The sequence below is a fragment of the Mustela nivalis genome (assembly GCF_964662115.1).
Source record: "Mustela nivalis genome assembly, chromosome: 12".
NCBI classification, from domain to species: Eukaryota; Metazoa; Chordata; class Mammalia; order Carnivora; family Mustelidae; genus Mustela; species Mustela nivalis.
The window spans coordinates 42,925,324-42,945,984 of record NC_139031.1 but is presented as its reverse complement, the minus strand read 5'-3'; the positions used below and the strand labels follow the sequence as shown (position 1 = coordinate 42,945,984).

The following is a 20,661-nucleotide window of genomic DNA, read 5'->3' as shown; positions in this document are numbered from 1 at the left end:
TAGAAATACTAACAACTTGAAATATTCTTTTATACCAGCAGGTGTCACAATATGACCTAGAGGAACTCATCCATGTTCTGGTAAGTCTGAGAATGTTCCTATATATAAAAATGTAAAGGGAAAAAACTTGTTTAGGCACCATTTTTTTAAAAGACTGTCTTTCCCTGTTGAATTATCCTGGCACTTTGGTCAAAAAATTGACCATAGGGGCACCTGGATGGCTGTCAGTTAAGCATCAGCACTTTGGCTCAGGTCATGATTTCAGGGTCCTAGGATTGAGCCTCCCCTATTTGTGTTCTCTCTTTCACTCTCAAATAAAGACTATCCTAAAAAAATAAAATGGACCATAAACACATGAAAATATATTTCTGGGTTCTGTTATATTCTGTGTCCTCATGCCAGAACCATGCTGTCTTCATTATAGTAAAATTTTGAATTTTTTTAAAGATTTTATTTTTAACTAACCTCTACACTCAATGTGCGGCTTGAACCTACAATTTTGAGATCAATATTCACATTCCCTATCAACTGAGACAGCCAGGCACACCTGAAATTTTCTGTAGGTGTTCAAACTTTGTTCTTTTTGTAAAAATGGTTTTGGCTATTGCAGTTCCCTTGCTTTTCTGGAAAAATTTTAAAATCAGCTCTTCAATTTCTGTCAGAGAAAAAAGTGTACTGGCATTTTGATAGGGATTACATTGAATCTGTAGATCAGTTCAAAGAGAATTGCCATCTTAACAATATTGATTCTTTCAGTCTGTGAACATGCTCTATTTCTTTAGCTCTTCTTCAAGCTCAGCAATGTTGTGTAGTTATCAGTCTTATGCATCTTCTGTTAAATTTGTTCTTAATTTTATGTCATCGTTAATGAATTTTTATGGTTGATAATAAATACAGCTGATTTTTTTTAAAAGATTTTATTTATTTATTTGACAGAGAGAAATCACAAGTAGATGGAGAGGCAGGCACAGAGAGAGAGAGAGGGAAGCAGGCTCCCTGCTGAGCAGAGAGCCCGATGCGGGCCTCGATCCCAGGACCCTGCGATCATGACCTGAGCCGAAGGCAGCGGCTTAACCCACTGAGCGGCTTAACCCACCCAGGCGCCCTGATTTTTGTTTTTATGTATTGATCTTGTATCCTTGCTTAAGGATACTTGCTATTATTCTAGTTGTTATTGTTCTCAGTTCTAAAATGTTTGCCTTTTCTATTTCTTACCTTGTTGCCTTGGCTAGTACAATTCCACATAGAAGTAATAAAAGCAGGCATTCTTGTCTAGTTCCTGATCTTAGGGGGGAAAGTTTTCAGTATTTCACCATTAAGTGTATTAGCTCTGGGTTTTTCATAGATGTTCTTTATCAGATTGAGCGAATTTCCTTCTCTAATTTGCTGAGTTCTTATCATACATGGATATTGGATTTTGTCAAATTTTTGTCTCCTGAGATGATCATATGATTCTTCTCCTTTTAATCTGCTAATATGGTTATGTTATGTGATTTTCCGATGTTAAATCAACCTTTCATTCCTGGGATAAAATCTACTTGGTCAGATCCTTTATGTTGGTAAGTTTTTTCTTCTTCTTTTTTTTTTTCTTTTTTAATGCCAGCTCATTTGATGTTAATTTATTTGTTAAATCCTTTCTCCATAGTGTCAGAAATACTCTACTACCAATTATTACAATTCCAAAATAGTGGCCTGAATTCAAATTCCCTTTGTGCCTATGCACTCTTTTGTATAGATTTTATTTTGTGTCTGCCATGTGCCAGTCACCTAAAGATTATTTGACATGTAAATTGAATTTAGGCAGGGGTTACCATAGTATTTTATCATCCAAAATTTTTATTTTTTTTAAGATGTTATTTATTAGAGAGAGATCACAACTAGGCAGAGAGAGAGGAGGCAGAAGGCTCCCTGCTAAGCAGAGAGCCTGATGTGGGGCTCAATCCCGGAACCCTGGGATCATGACCTGAGCCGGTTAAGCAGAGGCTTAACCCACTGAGCCACCCAGCACCCCCAAACAGGAAAATTCTTAAAAGTCAAGGGGAAAACAAGTATAAATTAGAATATATGGTTACCTTAGATCTAACCAAAGGGGAAGAGTGAGGCAAATAAAAACATTTGTGAAAGAGGACTTGGTCTATTAAAATAACTAAAAATCCCCATTTAGTGAGTTTGTAAACTGTAAGGAAGAAATGGAGGCCAGAAAGTATGGAGAAATCATATTCTAAAGGCCCTGTAAATCAGAAAGGAACTTGAACTTCATTCCAAGGACAATAAAAGTTCCAAGCAAAAATATGACATAATTGTTGAAAAAAGATTATGTTGATTGCAGTGTGGTAAAAGTGTGAGCAAAAAAAGAGTACCAGCAGAGATCATTTGGGGGGAAACGGAAAGTTCAGTATGGGTTTTTGCAATTATGAGATGTTCTCCGATTGTGTGACTGCATGACTATGACTGTGAATATAAAGACCACTGAATTAGGGCACCTGGGTGGCTCAGTGGGTTGAAGCCTCTGCCTTTGGCTCAGGTCATGATCTCAGGGTCCTGGCATTGAGCCCCGAATCGGGCTCTCGGCTCAGCGGGGAGCCTGCTTCCCCTCTGTCTCTGCCTGCTGCTCTGCCTACTTGTGATCTCTCTCTCTGTCAAATAAATAAATAAAATCTTAAAAAAAAAAAGAAGACGACGACGACCACTGAATTATTGTTTGGCATGTGAATTACAGCTCAGTGAAGCAGTTTTGTTTTGTTTTGTTTTGTTTTTAAGATTTAGGAAATTAAGGGCTCTCTGCTCAGCAGGGAGCCTGCTTCCTCCTCTCTCTCTGCCTGCCTCTCTGCCTACTTGTAATCTCTCTCTGTCGAATAAATAAATAAAATCTTAAAAAAAAAAAAAAGATTTAGGAAATTAAGTTCTCCAGGTGAGATGATAGGGCTTCTGTATTTATGTGTTAGAAATGAGGAGAGGTTCAAGAGATGTTTTAAGGGAAACTGTAAGGTCTTGTGACTCACAGGATACAGAGGTGAGAGGGAGGGAAAAGTCAAATTAACTTCCAAGATTCTGCTTAAGCTGCAGGATGACAGTGCTGTTTACTAAGGGAACTTCAACCATACACATGTGAGATGGGAGTGGGGGAAGATGTTAAGACATGCTGAATTTGAGCTAACATTGAGACATTTAAGTTGGATTATCTATTCTGGACTGTGTCCTCTCCCCCCACTCCCCAAATTCATTTGCTGAAACTCTAAATCTCAACCTGATGGTATTGGAAAGTAATTAGGTCATGGCAAGTAATTAGGTCAGGATGGAGCCCTCATGATCTCATTAGTATCTTTGTAAGACGCCAGAGAGCGGGCTCAATCTTTTTCTGCCACGTGAGGATACAAGCAGTTGGCAGCCCGTATGGCCCAGAAGAGGGTCTCACCAGACCCGGGCCGTGCCGGCACCCTGATCTCAGACTTACCATTTCTGGGATTGTGAGAAACAAATTCCTGTTCTTTATAAGTCACCTAATCAATGGCACTTTCTTTTAGAGACCAAGCTATTCCAAATGTGGCTCTCAGGGGAAGATCTAGGCCAGAGGAAATCAACTTAAATCATTGAAGTAAACAGCATTGTTTAGGATATGTGAATATAAGATCAAGATTTAAGAGCTGCTTAGAGGTGAAATCCGCATCTGAGCAAAGGCCCCAGAGGTAAGGGAAAAAACGAGGGGTGTAATGTCACAAGTCTAGTCTTTCAAATGAAGTATTCAGCAGTTTAAAGTAGTAGTATGTGTCAAGACAAAGTGGAATCTGAACTTAAAAAGTTTCAGTGGAGTGATAATGGCAGAAACCAATCTCACATGGGTTCACTGGTAATTGGTGAGATGCAATGTCAAAAGACAGTAACAGTAAGGAATTAGGTTGGTTTTTTTTTTTTTAAGATTTTATTTATTTATTTATTTGACAGAGAGAGATCACAAGTAGGCAGAGAGGCAGGCAGGGGGCGGAGGGGGAAGCAAGCTCCCTGCTGAGCAGAGAGCCCGATGCGGGGCTCGATTCCAGGACCCTGGGATCATGACCTGAGCAGAAAGCAGAGGCTTTAACCCACTGAGCCACCCAGGTGCCCCAAGGAATTAGTTTTTGAAGGGGAAAAAAGTAGGGGGTTGAGGATGAAAAGATGTTTAAAAAAAAAAAACCCGAAACAGTTTGGTCCTATCTAAAGAAAGGAAAGGACCCATTTAGAGCAGTTGGAAGATAGTGAAGGAATGCAATGAAGGAACACAATGGCTGTTTAAGACTCAGGGTGGATTACTTTAAGTTCAAGGTTTGGGTAGAGTCTGGGAGTATTTCAGTTCTTGACAGGATGCTGGTGCACAAGCCAGTTTGGGAGCCAGGGTAATCACAGAGCAGACTTTGTAAGGAGTTTGGAAAGGATGTTGTCTCTAGTACAGATCCTGGATTCTTTTCTTTTGGAGTCTGAGGAAGAACTTGTAGTGGGGGCAAGTACAGACAGATTAGGTGATGCAGTTCAGGAAGTTTTCCATTTTTTTCCTCTGAACTAATCTGCTTGTAGAGTTGGAGGAAGGTGAAGATTTCCTAAGACTGGAGGTTTCACCTTGCCTTAAATGATGGGTGTCTTGCTCCTGTTGAGGACCTTTGAGGATGGGAACCACCAATCCTGTAGTGGCGCCAGCCTGTGCCCCCATGTGGTTTTCTGTGGCCATGCTCAGCAGCCCAACACAGTCAGAGGCAGACTGAGCGGAACTCAGCTGAGATTTGGGTTTGGCCGCACAGTTATAAAATAATGACAGTAAAACAAAGGAGTCTAGGATCTTGCCAAGAAAGTGGCAGAAGTAGTAAGAGGACAGATCTAAGCTGGATGGAGAGCTAAGTGAAGAAAGATGACTTTTAGTGGAACTCCTAATGAGAATAAAAAATTTGGTATATTTTGGGTTTGACTATTTCAAACATAAGGCCTTTATAGGACCAGCTTTTGTTCATTTTTATCACCAACAATGCTACACTGTAGGGGGATGGAGCTGTATGTAAGAAAATCCCTACTCTCAGAAACATGGTTTCTCAGAAACATTTTATAGCAGAGTGTGTCAGTAAGAACACTCAGTAGAATGATTGGCACAATCAACAGATCAAGGTGAAAGGCACTAAAGATGTGTGGGAAGGGACTCTATTCAGCGCAGGGTAAGAGGTAGATTATCAGGGAAGCATTCATATAAAAACTCCCCCAAGTAGGTCTTAAATACAGAAAGACAGCTACAAGCAGAATAGGGACAAAAAATTATTGGGAGTAGACCAGTAGCACAGGCAAGGGGGGCAGAAGAGTTTAGGAAAAGCCTGATTAGGAGTTAAAGTTTATGGAAAAATAATGTAAGATAAGGCTGTGAAAGTAATTTAAAATTTTTTTTAATTTTATTTTTAAGATTTTATTTATTTATTTGACAGAGAGAGATCACAAGTAGATGGAGAGGCAGGCAGAGAGAGAGAGGGAAGCAGGCTCCCTGCCGAGCAGAGAGCCCGATGCGGGACTCAATCCCAGGACCCTGAGCCGAAGGCAGCGGCTTAACCCACTGAGCCACCCAGGCGCCCCTGTGAAAGTAATTTAAACTCAAATTACAGAGAGCCTTAAATGTGCTCATGAATTGGGGACTTTATTCAGTAGGCAGTGAGAGGAGTTTGTGAACATGACTGAGATGTGCTGTAGGAAGACTTGCCATCCAGAAGGAAATCCTTATCGCCATCCTTATTTAAGGCCTCACTCAACGGCTCTCAATGGGACTGCACAAAAGAGTCATCTTGAGTGAGTGAAAGATACCTGATGGGTCTACCCACCAGAAATACCCACCTGGTCCCTTTCAGCTCGGGAGAGGCTCAGGCATTTAAAAGTACTCCAGAGGATCCTAATCCAGGACCAGGGGTTGAAAGGCATGGTCTCTTCTGTGTAGTTTATGTTGATACAGTAAGGCTCAAATCAGACAGTAATAAAGGAAAGCAGGATGGATGGATGGATGGGTATGTTAAATTCTGGGGGTAAAACAAAAACAAAAACCTACCTGTAACAAGCTAAACTGACCCAGCAAAATTAAAACTAAAAGCACACCATTACACCATTCCCATCACAAAAGAAAAACAGATATCGAATATATACAATTTATTTAATAAATTAATGTCATTCAAAATACAGTGCCAGAACATGATGCAGTTGAACATGCTAGTAAGGTTTGTCATGAAGCACCTGTGCTCATGTTAGATTGGCGGCGCCCCGCTACTGCTAGTGGTTCCTGGGATTAATGCCAGAGCAGCACTAGTTACCTGCTCATCTGCACGGCTAGTGCAGAGAATTCCTGAACAGTTCACCTTTCTACTCCTACCCCCCCCACACACACAACAGGTTAAAAAAAAACCACACACACACCCTGACATCTAATGGATAACTATACACAGTCACTCTACAGTAATGCTTGTTATTAAATTAGGATGTAATGACCTGGTTAACCCACTCTAAATCTTTAAGATGGAGAAATACAACAGCAGCAGGTAGTTATATGCATGAGCCAATGTTAATGTAATACAGAAAGTGGAGGCATTTACTGATTAAAGCTCCACACAGACCCGCACAACGAGGGACTAGCAATTCTTATTGCAAGCCCAGCAACTTAAGTCCACACCTGGTAAATGACCAGCTAATTGGAAGACCTGTATTCTAGATAGACAAGTATAAGTTAGTGAAGAGAGAATACATGCACCTAATAGTATAGTTAGACTGATCCTGCAGTCATAGCTTTCCCTGTGCAATACCATAAAATGGAAGATCTTCCTCAACTATAGTAAAGGATTTTGACAACATTTCTATACCAACATGGACACTAGTGTCAAGTGCAGCTGAATTAATTACACTGGGAAAAAAAAAAAGTATTCTAAGACTTCAGAAAAGAAGCACGGGAATGAAATACATATACTAAAATAACCTCGGCACAATTTGTGATATACCACACTAGGAACAGGAAACTACTTTAATAAGTGAACTTTTTGAACTGTACATAACACAGGGCTAACAATGTTATTAGATAATCCAGATTCTTATGCTCTCATGATACATGTAGAAGTTTCTCAATTATTGGATAATCTATTTCATATTATGGAAGCATATCTTTCTGTAAGACTCACGGATATATATTATACTGATGCAAATATTAAGTAGGGCATAAAAATAAAATTTATCAAAGATAGACTTTTATGTACTCATATTTAGTCCTTTCATAGCCTCTCCTGTTTAGCAAAGAAAATGACAAAGCACAGACATCAGGCGTGCACTCCCTCAACTCGCCGGCTATACAGGTGGTAGTGCAACCATTTCTCCATCCAATTCAAACTCCTCAGTCCCATCCGGTGAAAAAAGGTAAGTTGGTGGTTTCCACGGAGATTCTTCAAGGCAGGATGGATACAGTTTCCCCACAGTGCACCGAAAATCTCTCCCTAAGTCCCACAGTACACGTTCAGATATATGCTGCCGCAGAGACCACCGGTCAAGTTCTAGATCATACTGGTAGGTGACATACTTAGCTCTCTCGTTTAAGTGGGTTTCTCGCATAAACACACAGAGAGAATTTGAGATCACAACAGCTCTAACACAGGGGTCTGAGTACCTCTTAGCAGGGATGTTGGCTGCCATTTTCCACTCATTTTTGTTCACATCATAAATCTCCACAGTTACTGAAGACCCATCTACAGTGCCAGAGGGGAGCCTTATGCCAGAATTGGTAGCAATGTGCAACCCTCCAATATAGAAAATTTTATCACCAAAAGCCGCAGCCGAAGCAAAAGACCTGCTAGTCTGTCTCATGGCCATTTCTACCCATGAATCAGACCTGGGAAAGTAACAGTACATGAGGTTCAGTGTCATCACATAAATGCAGTCGTGAACCACAACTGCTGCACTCCACTGCCACGCACAAGGCAGAGGGCTTACCATTGTCCACTCATCCTTCTCAGTATCGTATCTTTCCACAGTCCTCCGATTGAGTTCTCCACCTACACTGTCTCCTCCAATTGCATAGATATAGCCTTCACAGCAAACCAGAGATGGCTTTATACGGACAAAAAGCATCGGGGTCTTTGGAAACCAGGTATTTTGCTGTGCATCAAACCAATAAAAGCAATTCACAGTTCTGAAGGCAGTTTGAAGTTTGCTTGTTTTACTGTGATTTGTTTTTGTGTTTTTCAGAGGAACTTGACCCCCTGCTATATAGATGTCATTATCAGGAGTTACAACAGTCCCAACCTTATGCAAATCGGCTGGTGGGCTACACAGCTTGTAAACTTTTTCTGCTTGGGGGCTGTAACAGACAGAAGAGTAAAGACTACAAGGATTTTCTGAAGATGCTTCAATGAAAATCATCATCTCCTCTTTAGTCATTCCAAGTCTTGGTTTGAAAAACTTGGGCATAGACTTATACAGACCTTGAACCACTACAGACTTGTCATTGGGCGGCAGGCCTTGAAACCAAGCTCTCTGTGTTACTTCGGAAAGTGCATCAATTCTGATTTGGCTAAGAACTGAAGACAAATACTGGGATCGTGATTCTGTGTTGTACTCTAGCCACAGCATAGCAGCTTCGCGAACTGTCTCCTCCTTTTCAACATTTAAATTGTCACTACTGAGGATGTCTATCAGTAGGTCATGTGACAGCTGCATGAAAGCTTCCTGGTGATATACAGCAGTGAACTTGTGCTCTACCATTCTTTTAGCACTTTGTTTTAGTTCCTCACAACTGAACAGATCAGCAAAACTCAACAATCGCACGCAATTCTCTGCATTTATTTTTTTAATTAAGTATTCTCGACAACGTTGTAATACATCTTCTACCTAAAATGGGGAGGTGATAAAGACAAATTTTACTTTTATGTAAAATGCAAGTTTTTTTTTAAAATCCAAGTATTATTAAGCAAATTCCTATACTATAGTCTCTATATTTAGATATGTATGCTTGGACAAAGAGATAATGCCTGTCAGTAATAAAATAGTTTTGCATTTCTACTACTTGTCCAGTGGCCTACTTAAGTGTCCTATTTAGGAGCTAACAGTGTAACATTAAAAATAGGCTCTTAACAATAAATGGTCTTAAAGGAAAAGTATGGAAATGTATGTATAAGTTCTGTACTTTTCTAGGCTTTAAAAATATGTAGTTAAAAAAAATGGAAACAATGTAAATCACAGTACATAAATTTATAATGATAAATGATAATCATTCATTATAAATGATTACTGTTGAGTAGAATCTGGTTTCCTCAACATGAACAAGATAGTACCACAGAACAAGAAAACTAGGCACAATGACTAAGTACTTATCTGCCTTTCTTACCCAGAAAGATAGTCACCAAAGGAATAAATACACTAATATACAGTTATAAATTATATTTAAATAACCCACCTTAGCCATTCTGTTTCCGAGATTTGTTTTTTCTTAAGAAGGAAAAGTAGATCTCAGCTGAATCAGGACTATACTACCTACTCTACTTAAATACCACAGCAAGGTAACTAGAAATGGTTTACAGTGAGAAGTCAGGGTGCTTAGACTGGATGGTCAGTACTTAGGCAGTATTAGGCAGGTTTACTCCTCTAAGCCTCAGCTTTCTCCTGTATACAATTGGGGGAGATCCTTACCAATGATTATAATAAGGATTAGATGATATCTATGTATCTATAGATAAAGCACAACCTCTAACCTAGATAAAACATTAGAATAGTAGCAGGCATATAAAAACATTATCATTCTCTGTGGTTAATATGGAAAGTCATGTTGGTAGTCACAAAAAGCCTCTTGTCAGAGGACAGCCCAGTCCAAGAGAGTCTCCTGTGTTACATTTGGTAACTATGTGCATATAGAGTTCATTAACATGGTAGGAAAAAAGTTGTAAGGAACAGTGTCACTATTTACATTAATAAAGTACCCTGGAACCCAAATTTCCTAAAATTCCTCAAACTTTTTTTTTTTTTTTTTAGCAATTCTAAAAAATACCTGATTTGAGCTTCTGGTTCTAAAAAAAGGTTACTGAAAACTATGGAAAGACCATGTAGACTGTACGCATTTGCTCCTTTAAAGTTTGGAATTAGGTTATGAATGCCTTTAATCCTAAAGCACCAAGAAGCTACTATGGACCTTAATTTCCCCGGAGTGTAAGTACAATAGGACACTGTATAAAACACAGACTGAGTTCTGGTTCCCCGAATTTCACTCAGTGTCATTCATACTCAACGCAGATCACACTATGCAGTACCTATCAAGTATCACGACCTGTTCTCCCCAAATACAACCTTTAGGGTCAAGGTTCTCCCCTCAGAGAAACTGTTTCTGAAGTACAAACTGTTCTTTCAAAACAAGAGAAAGGAATGAGGAATATATTTTTTAATATTCCTCTTAAATGTTTTTTAAATGTTGAGAGGAAAATAGGGTAAAATAGTTTATCTGTAAATGGATCAATGATCACTTTTTTAAATAGTTCTCCTAAATAGCTCAAATACAGTCACATGGCTATTATAAATACTTAAAGTCTGACAATTTCCATAAGAATCTTCAGATTTGGGGCACCTGAGTGGCTCATTGGGTTGAGCCTCTGCCTTCGGCTCGGGTCATGATCACAGGGTCCTGGATCAAGCCCCACATCAGGCTCTCTGCTCAGTAGGGAGCCTGCTTCCCCCTGTCTGTCTGCCTCCTTGTAATCTCTCTCTCTCTGTCAAATAAATAAACAAAACCTTTTAAAAAAAATTCAGATTTTCTGTGAAAAGTAATACCATCAAAAACTAATATGTCTCCGGCTTTAGGAACAAAAAATTGAAGCCCTTACAGTTTTGTTTTGGGTTTTTTTAAAAAAGATTTTATTTATTTATTTGACAGACAAAGATCACAAGTAGGCAGAGAGGCAGGTAGAGAGAGAGAGGGAAGCAGACTCCCTGCTGAGCAGAGAGGTCATGATCCCAGGGTCCTGGGATTGAGCCACTCATCGCATCAGGGCTCTCTGCTCAGCAGGGAGCCTGCTTCCCTTCCCCTCTGCCTGCCTCTCTGCCTACTTGTGACCTCTGTCAAATAAAATCCTTAAGAAAAAAAAAAAAAATTTATTTTTACTTGAAATCCACACTCTCAGGTAGAATAGAAACCATTTACAATGTGAAACCAGTATGAAATTTTCACCCATCTTTTAATTAAGTTCCCATCATAAAACTAAAGAAGTTTATTGGCTGACCAAATCCTATTGTTTTCCCCCTATACATTATTTTAAAATTTATTTATTTAAGGAATCTTTACACAAATACGGGGCCCAAACCCAGGACCCTGACATCAAGAGCTGCCCATGTTTCCAACAGCCAGCCAGGCACCCTCCCTTGTACATTTTTTTTTTTTTTTTTAAGATTTTATTTATTTGTCAGAAAGAGATGGAGCACAGGCAGACAGAGTGGCAGGCAGAGGCAGAGGGAGAAGCAGGCTCCCCGCTGAGCAAGGAGCCCGATGTGGAACTCGATCCCAGGATGCTGGGATCATGACCTGAGCTGAAGGCAGCTGCTTAACCAACCGAGCCACCCAGGTGTCCCAAAGCTTGTACATTTTAAAAGAGAAAACCTACCTTCTAAAATCTGCAGTAAGAAAATCATATCGATGTAACACAACACTTATGAAACAATGTCTCTTGAATACATAAACTACAGTTTATGTATATAACAGGAAGATCTACTTACCTGCAGGAAGCAAGCAGTTTCATAAAGCTGTTCTACAGTGCTATCATTTATTGCCAAGTTACCCGTGTATGCGTAAGCGATTATTATCTGTAAGGTGGCTGCATCCACATTCCTCAGGTGCACATGTGTCTGTTTGCTTTCACTGAGTCCACTCATGAACATGGCCCTACCGGAGACAGAGAGAAAAAAAAGCTTAAGGGTTTAGGGTAAAACCAACATAGACATAAAAAGGAAACGAGACAACACGGATGTTTATTTAGAGCATTTGCTGAAGAACGTGTTCTAGAGAAAGTGTTGAGGGAGACAGCAAAAAAAAGCATAATTCAGTGCCAAAGAAGTATCAGACTATTCTGTTATGCCATTCTCAGTGAAAACATCAATGGAATACCATTAATATATTAATACAATGGAATACCATTCAGCAATAAAAAGGAACTAAGTATTAATGCGTACTACAACATAGATGAACCTCTAACACATGCTCAAAGAAAGAAGCCAGATACAAAAGACCACATATTGTAGGATTCCATTTATATGAAATAGCCCCACCAAAAACAAATATAGAGACAGGAGAGAGATCAGAAGCTACCCAAGGACTATGGGTAAGAATGGTGACTGACTGTGAAAGGGCAGAGATGTTTCAAATTAGATGGCAGAGATGCTTCTGCATGTCTGTAAATATTCTAAAATTCATTTAAAATGGGTGGGTTTTGTGATACGTAAATTTTAACTCAATAAAGCTGTTAAAAATGTCATTCGCTCAAATGATTCCCTAAAAATATACATGGTAGTTTCCTAAAAGTATGATATACAGGAAACCACATCAAAAAGGCAACTGGTGGTGTAGAGAAAAAGTAGAATACCCACTGGGATGCCTGGGTGGCTAAGTGGGTTAAAGCCTCTGCCTTCGGCTCAGGTCATGATCCCAGGGTCCTGGGATCAAGCCCCGCATCATCGGGCTCTCTGCTCAGCAGGGAGCCTGCTTCCTCCTCTCTCTCTCTCTCTGCCTGCCTCTCCACCTCTCCACTTGTGATCTCTGCCTGTCAAATAAATAAATAAAATCTTAAAAAAAAAAAAAAAAAACACCCACTACAGGTGAGAGATGAAAAGAACAATGCGAAGAATATTACTGCATGCAGTGATCAAAAGTGGGTATCACAATACCCTAGCTTAGGCTCCTCAACGACAAGATGAGGAAAGCCATCAACATGGATAAACTAGTGAATCACGACAGAACATGACCGTTTTCTTCCAGGGACAGAAGAGCTCATGCAGGAGACTGGAAAGCAAGCTGGGAAGATGAGTGGCAGTCAGGTCATAGGGCTTTTAAAGAGAGACGGAGGCTTCTGAGCCTTCTCTTACAGTGGAGAACACTGAAGGGTTTCATGCCTGGAATAATCAGCAGGATAAAATGTATTCTAAGGACAACTACTCTATTGACCTCAAGGACCAAAGGCTGAAGACAGGAAAACAGACGGAGTCTACTGCAATAATCTGCAACAGGAATAAGAAGAATCTGCCCCAGAGTGGCAGAAATGGATACAAAAGCTATCACAGTGAATCAAGATCCAGTGATTTTCTGAACAGAGGAAATGAATAGAGAGGGAAATAAAGCTATGTGTTTATTTTCCAATTAAGTGCCTGAAAGAATACTGCTAGTCATTGAGAGAAAAATTTTAAGATCAAGGAAATACAAGGTCAAGTTAATCCTGGGAAAAGGGGGAGTTAAATTTTAGATACCTTTAAGGTAAGGAAATAATGGAAAATCAGTTAAGTATTTAATATTACTGAAACTCTGGAGAAGGTCAAGCAATAATGCAACAGGCTATGAATTATTTATTTACAAAGTGACGTGTTAAAGGTGAGTAAGTTATCTGAGGGGGACTAAAACACTCAAAAATACACCCTGAATCCCAATGACCAACCTAAGGTAAAGTTCAATGAGGATAAAAAAGGAGAAAGAATGAGAAAAGGTTGTCCTTATTCCTCATTCTAAGCTACACCAGTGACTCCCTAACTGCTTTTGTGGTGTGTGTTGCCCTTAATTCCAGTTTTCTGACACCCCGCCTCTCTTGTCCTAAGCAGCATGGTACTGGACTGTTGCTTCTTACTTCTCTGATGAATCTTTCTTAATTTTGGCTCAGATCATGGTCCTGGGATCAAGCCCTGCATTGGGCTCTGCACTCAGCAAGGAGTCTGCTGGAGATTATCTCTAGTGCCCCCACTCCACCCCGTGCTTGTTCTCATTCTCTCTCAAAAATCTTTAAAAGGGGGGCGCCTGGGTGGCTCAGTGGGTTAAGCCGCTGCCTTCGGCTCAGGTCATGATCTCAGGGTCCTGGGATTGAGTCCCGCATCAGCTCTCTGCTCAGCGGGGAGCCTGCTTCCCTCTCTCTCTCTGCCTGCCTCTCCGTCTACTTGTGATTTCTCTCTGTCAAATAAATAAAATCTTAAAAAAAAAAAAAAAAAATCTTTAAAAGGGGAGAGCTAATAAGCCTAGGTATTGACTCAATCTATAACCTCCAATTTCTAATACCATCTAACTAAGCCAACAGATCCGAAGAAGAAACTATCACAATCATTTAGGAAGCTCTTAAACATAAAAAATTTTGAAATTTTAACCCAGACCCACTAAATCAGAATTTCTAAATTTGAAATCCAAGAATCTCTGTAGAAGCACTTGAGGAGTCTGATGATCAACCAAGTTTTAGAACCACTGTTTGCAAATATGCTAAGCTTTCTAAGAAAATCAGTGTCTGAAATTGCATGAAAACTCCACAATTTAACCTGAAACAACTGCAGGCACAGCAAAGGTAATTAGCATTTTGGCCTCAGTTTCTGCAATCATGAGATATGTTACATTAAGAAATGCAACATTTCTACACCTTCATGTATGGTAACCTCAAAAAATCAAATCCTGTCTACAGCTGTCACTAAAGAACAGCAGAAATTAACTTTCACTGCTGATCTTGACTTTATGGCCACTAATATCTGTGAAAAGATTATACTGGTCCACATTTAACTCACCTTTATTCACTCTGTCCCTTTCAGATATTAAAAAAAATTCAACCTAAGGGCAGACCACAAAAGAATTTCTATGCCTTTGCTTCTATTCCTTTCATAAAACACATCATAAAGAGAAACCTACCTAAAAAAGATTAAAATATTCAGAAGATCATAAAAATGTAAAGTTACGCTTTACTTACTTATTTGCTATTACAAATAATCAGTTTCTAAATTCTAAGGCACAGAGAACAATGTTATTAATTACTAAATATTTAAATCTGGCAAGGAGTCTGGTAAGGCCAATATCATAAATGATAACAATAACCAAGAATGAGAAAAACATTTTTCCTAAGGAAATAAAGTCCTTAACATATCTGAATAGCAACACTGATTGCTAAAAGTTATTCTCAAGCCTACTTATATCAACAATGACTACTCTTTTCTAAATGTAGTATTTTAAAATCTCAATGGTAAATAAAAATTATTCAATTTTTCTTTCTCTTTCAATCTTTTTGCCTCCCCATAATTAAAACTTCACCTGAGTTAATTTCAACAAATTTCTTTTTTTTTTTTTTTTTAAAGATTTTATTTATTTATTTGACAGAGAGAGATCACAGTAGGTAGAGAGGCAGGCAGAGAGAGGGGAAGGGAAGGAAGCAGGCCCCTGCTGAGCAGAGAGCCCGATGCGGGACTCGATCCCAGGACCCTGAGATCATGACCTGAGCCGAAGGCAGCGGCTTAACCCACTGAGCCACCCAGGCGCCCCTCAACAAATTTCTTATATTTAAACCCCTGTAAAAACTTCTTTCACCTGTCTTTTCCATGCAAGGAAGTGATCTGGCAAGCACTACACCACTGGGATAGAAAAATTAAGCAAAACATTAAGACATCTTTTCTTTTTAACTTAAACGTTTAAAAGAATTCCTACTAAAACATTAAAATAAGCTGACATTCTGCATTTGAAATTAAAAACCAAGTAAGATTAAAGTACTTACCTAAAATAAGAGCTACATGTTGCAAGAACCATCTTATGACAAGGGAATTCAGTGCCCTCAACAATTAACACTATGTCAGTAAACAACTGCTGTTCATAAAACAGTTTTAACTGTTCCAACAAGGACACAGCATATTCAGTATTGATCTGCCTCTCGTCTTGAGTGGACATGACTGTATTCCATTAATATCTCCTGGAACAGATTGGAAAAGTCAGTCACTGATGGAAGGTCAAGTGAATGCTTCAGAAATTAAAAAAGGAGAAACTCTGCTTGCTGTTATCTGCAGCATTCAGAATCAAGACTGACACATTCACTAATGAGTATCTTGTTATATGCTTAGAATCACTCCTAGGTCATCCTGTGTTAATTAGGTTCTTCAGTTCTTCAACACGGTCTGCAACCGTCTTGCTCAAATTTGCAATTGTTGTGCAGCTCATGAGTTAAAGAGAGTAACACACGAGGTAGATTTTGCAGTGACATCCTATGTTCTGCGAATCCTCTGGAGTAACTGGAAAAAAAAAAAAAAAAAAAGTCAGAGTATCCAGGCCAGTACATTTTTAGGATACAGTGCTTAAAAGGCAGATTTATATATAAATTGTATTTATTTGAAGTTCAACTACAGACACTACCATAAAAATGAACCCTGAGAAAAGGGCCATTTTAAAGTCTATTAGATTTAAAATAAAAAAGACTGAAGAAAATTAACATTTACAGTTTTAAATGAACTTTTTTTCTTCTCTTCAAAATATAAACATTCTAGAAAATAAAAAGCACATCAATAAGCACATATTTTAAAAGTTATTTTAAAATAAAGAATTTAAATTACTAGCAAAGCCAAATCTCGTAGTTGTTTAGTGGCAATACAGGACCATAATTTATGAGGAAAAGAACACACACATCAAAAAAACAACAACCCTTTCTTTTGCATGGAGAACCTTATTTTCAGGACATAGTCTAAATGTACTTACAAAGGTTTTATACTTAATTTAAATTACTTAAATTATATGGTAAATAGATTCCATTAGTTTCTTTCCAAAGTATACACTATGTTTTTTATATGTATAGTTCAGTAAGGGAAATATATGCAATAGATCTTTGCCCAGTGGTTCCATCCTGGAAATCTTTCTGAGTATACAATTTTACTGGGGAAAAAAACTTTTTTAAACTAAACATGATAAAGAGACATGTGTTACTACATGGAAGACTCCATATTATACAAATATGAACGCTCTCCAAAATGTGTAACTTTAAGACAAATCCAATCTAAATCCTATCTGCAGAAGATTCATCTAAAAGAATGCACAGAAGTTGCCAAGATATTTGAGGGAAAGTGAGGGCAAGTTTTTCCTCATGATTCTTATCAAATAATAAAATATATTACAAAATATATATATATATTACAAATCTACAATAAGCCGAAGTAAATATAAGAAATTAGACTAAACTCTAGCATTTTAAAATGAAAGATTGCCTTATTTCAACAAATAATGTTGGAACAACTCACTAACCACCTGAGAGGAAAAAATGTTATATTGCAAAGCACTCATTAGAAGAAATTCCAGCTGAAATAAAATTTAAATTATTTGGAAATCAGTAATTACAACATATGGCAAAGGAATTTCAAATCAGGAAAAGAGGTAAAACCCATACAGAATTAATAAATAGCTAAAAACTATCACTTCTTCTTGAATTAGATAACTCTTAGTTCCCATAATCAAAAAATCAAGTACTACTACTCACAGGAAACCTATAAATAATACCGTGATTGGAACCACTAACACTTTTTCTCACAAAGTATCTCCCATATGTCAAAGAGAAGATCACACTGTACTTCCTGCCAAACTATACTATTACACAAATTGCTAACTTGATATACACTTGTCAAATTTCCAACAAACTTAACTCTAAACGTAACTAAAACAGGTGCAAAGGCAGAGTGAGACTTTGGGTCATTTAAGGTAACGACTTTGCTCTTCCAGATCTCGAAGTTACACTATAAATCTCATCTACTACTACAACCTCTAAGGCTAATAATACCTAAAATCACTGGCTATTTTCACTTATCAATGATGCAAGATCCAGTGTTAGTAACAGTGTGGGACAATGAGTATTCTTACACAGTGTAAGCCAATTCATACCTACATGCCCTTATTCAAAACCCTTAGAGGGCGCCTGGGTGGCTCAGTGGGTTAAGCCGCTGCCTTCGGCTCAGGTCATGATCTCAGGGTCCTGGGATCGAGTCCCGCATTGGGCTCTCTGCTCGGCAAGGAGCCTGCTTCCCTCTCTCTCTCTCTCTCTGCCTGTCTCTCCATCTACTTGTGATTTCTCTCTGTCAAATAAATAAATAAAATCTTTAAAAAAAAAAAAAACCCTTAGAGCTAGATATGTTCTGGAATTTAGAATTTTTCAGGTTTTACAGAGGTAATATGGTATATATATCACGTATTACAGGATGCTCTCAAGAAATCTGGTGCAGCACTCCATAACTGAACATATTACGATCTTTTCTGTGAGAAATACAAACAATGTGAAAATATAGAAATAGCCTCATGTTACTTCAGGTTGAGTTTTGTTCGTTTTCTCTTCAAACCTGATTTTAAGAGCTTTCTGAATTTCAGAACTGCAAGTGCATGACTATAGAAAGCAGAATATCTGGCAATGTAAATATTCAATATCTCAATCTATCAATTCTACCTCTAGAAATTTATCATACAGAAATGCATGCATTGATAAACTGGGAAGTCCTAACCCTAGCTGCAAGACCCAAAATTGTTCTCATCCCTATTTACCCCAGGTGAGAGGAACTGGTAGCCAGGACCCGGGTGGATTTGGATCACACTGCTAGACCCCAGAATTCCTTGCAGATTAGCTGAACAGCCTCTCCCTCTGGCCATTTCTTTAACTTCATAACATGACCTGATTTTTTGTAGGGACTTGCTTTCTTGCTCTTAGGCCTCATTTGTTATGTCTGGGTTTTACTAGATCTGAGTTTTTTTTTAAATCATACTCATGAAACCATACTGAAACAAGTGAAGTCTGCTTTTATAAAATTACACTGTGAGCCAACTTTATGTAATCCTCATTATGACTGCTTTATGCACCCTTATTTCCCAGACCTTACTTTGTAATCTAAGGTTCACTTTCTTCCTGATAAGGTAATTTTTATTTACAATATCTTAATACTAAAATTGGCAGAGGGGCACCTGAGTGGCTTAGTCATTAAGCGGCTGCCTTCGGCTCAGGTCATGATCCCAGGGTCCTGGGATAGAGCCCCACTCAGGCTCTTTGCTGAGCAGGAAGCCTGCTTCTCCTTCTCCAGTCCCCCTGCTTGTGTTCCCTCTCTCGTGGTCTCTCTGTCAAATAAATAAAATCTTTAAAAAAATAAAATAAAATAAAGGAGGTAGAAAAGGTAAGTAATTTAGAAATCAAGTAATTAAGTTTAATAATTTAAACAGATCTGTATCTAGTACAATTCAAAATAAAGCTGTCACTTTTGAGACTACAGACTTCAAAATATATTAACTAAAAACGTGAAAAGGTACAAAGTTGTTTTTTTTTTTTAAGTTTTATTTATTTATTTATTTATTTGACAGACAGAGATCACAAGTAGGCAGAGAGGCAGGCAGAGAGAGAGGAAAGCAGGTTCCCTGCCGAGCAGAGAGCTCGATATGGGGCTCGATCCCAGGACCCTGGGATCATGACCAGAGCGGAAGGCAGAGGCTTTAACCCACTGAGCCACCCAGGCGCTCCAGGGGCAAAGTTTAAAATGATCAACTAACATCCCTCAAATGCCCATTAACATAACCATTTACTATAATAAGATTCCTCTTCTCCCAAAAACAAAACTTGAAATCAATATCCTAAAATTTTTATTTTATAGTCTGTACTGTATTACCACAGTGATTTGATGTATTTTATGAATTTTCCCTTTTTAATAAATGTATTATGTCACATACCATTCTCTTATACCTAAAATTAGCTTCAAAATAAGTCACACATCCAGTTATCTGTAGAAGTTAGCACCCACAGACTAATTCCCAGGAATCAAGAAATTATTTAATTTTCTATCACAAATTAATGGCTGCTTAAGTTTAACTCAACAAATGTTTAATGAGTATTCATTAAGTGCTGGTCATTGTACTGTTAAGTACTCAGACTGAGAGTTGCCAACCACTAGAGCCCCAAAACACCTTATGCATTTATTCTTACTACAGACTATAGCCCAAACCATGATTATCATTTAAAAAGTTTTAAAACTAATTATTCTAAACAAAAGCTAAAAAAGTGGCAGCAAATAGGTGAAACAAGTCATGTATAAGAAAATTTTTTAATAAAGTAAGGAATTTTAAGACCTAAAAAGTACAAAGTATAGAGGAAAAGAAAAAACTAAGTAACGTTTTTCTTAAAATCTATCGATCTTGGGACACCTGGGTCGTTCAGTCAGTTAAGCGTCTGCCTTCGGCTCAGGTCATGATCCCAGAATCCTGGGATGGAGTTCTGCATGAGGCTCCCTGTTCAGGCGGGAGTCTGCTTCTCCCTCTGCCTGCTGCTCCCCCTGCTTGTGCTCTCTCTCTGACAAAAAAAAAAAAAAAAAAAAAAACCACACACCTTAAAAAATAAACAAACCTAGCTGTCTAGAAATTTCATTTCCAAACTTCTGATAACACAAGAACAAGAAATTTTATTCTCTATCATAAGAAAAACTGCAATACAAGTAAAATGAGCAAAGGAGGTAGCTAGCACTTGGCTCCACTACGAACAGTGGTTCACACTACAGAAAGCAAAAAAACTTAAAAAGACCTTTTTTAAGCCTTCTCAATTTACATATGCAATGATTATCTAATTTAGAAAAATAAACTTTAAGGGGTATACTACTTTCTCCTCTTACATAAAGACAAAATATTCTAGAGAATATGCAATGTGTAAAGTCTCTGTCCCAAAT

General features: G+C 38.3%; 1 protein-coding gene and 1 long non-coding RNA gene across 8 annotated transcripts in view; one reads left to right on the top strand and one right to left on the bottom strand.

Moving 5' to 3' along the window:
* Window positions 1–1,312: 1,312 nt before the first annotated feature.
* LOC309844678 lies at window positions 1,313–9,027 on the top strand. Its single transcript, XR_014300816.1, has 3 exons — window positions 1,313–1,559; window positions 3,525–8,116; window positions 8,215–9,027. It is a non-coding gene; the product is annotated as an uncharacterized lncRNA (long non-coding RNA).
* The window catches only part of KBTBD2 (kelch repeat and BTB domain containing 2), a 52,671-nt gene continuing 38,136 nt past the window's right edge, over window positions 6,127–20,661 (bottom strand). For 2 of the 7 annotated variants that reach the window (XM_082691771.1, XM_082691770.1), the window contains 4 exons: window positions 16,026–16,227; window positions 15,720–15,911; window positions 11,722–11,887; window positions 6,127–8,856 (listed from right to left, as the gene is read on the bottom strand). In XM_082691771.1, the coding sequence (XP_082547897.1) occupies window positions 7,321–8,856; window positions 11,722–11,887; window positions 15,720–15,889 (1,872 nt within the window). In that variant the 5' untranslated portion in view covers window positions 15,890–15,911; window positions 16,026–16,227 and the 3' untranslated portion in view covers window positions 6,127–7,320. Of the gene's footprint in view, window positions 8,857–11,721; window positions 11,888–15,719; window positions 16,228–20,146; window positions 20,287–20,661 lie in introns of those variants that run through there. The other 5 variants (XM_082691768.1, XM_082691767.1, XM_082691772.1 and 2 more) reach the window with 4 other exon arrangements.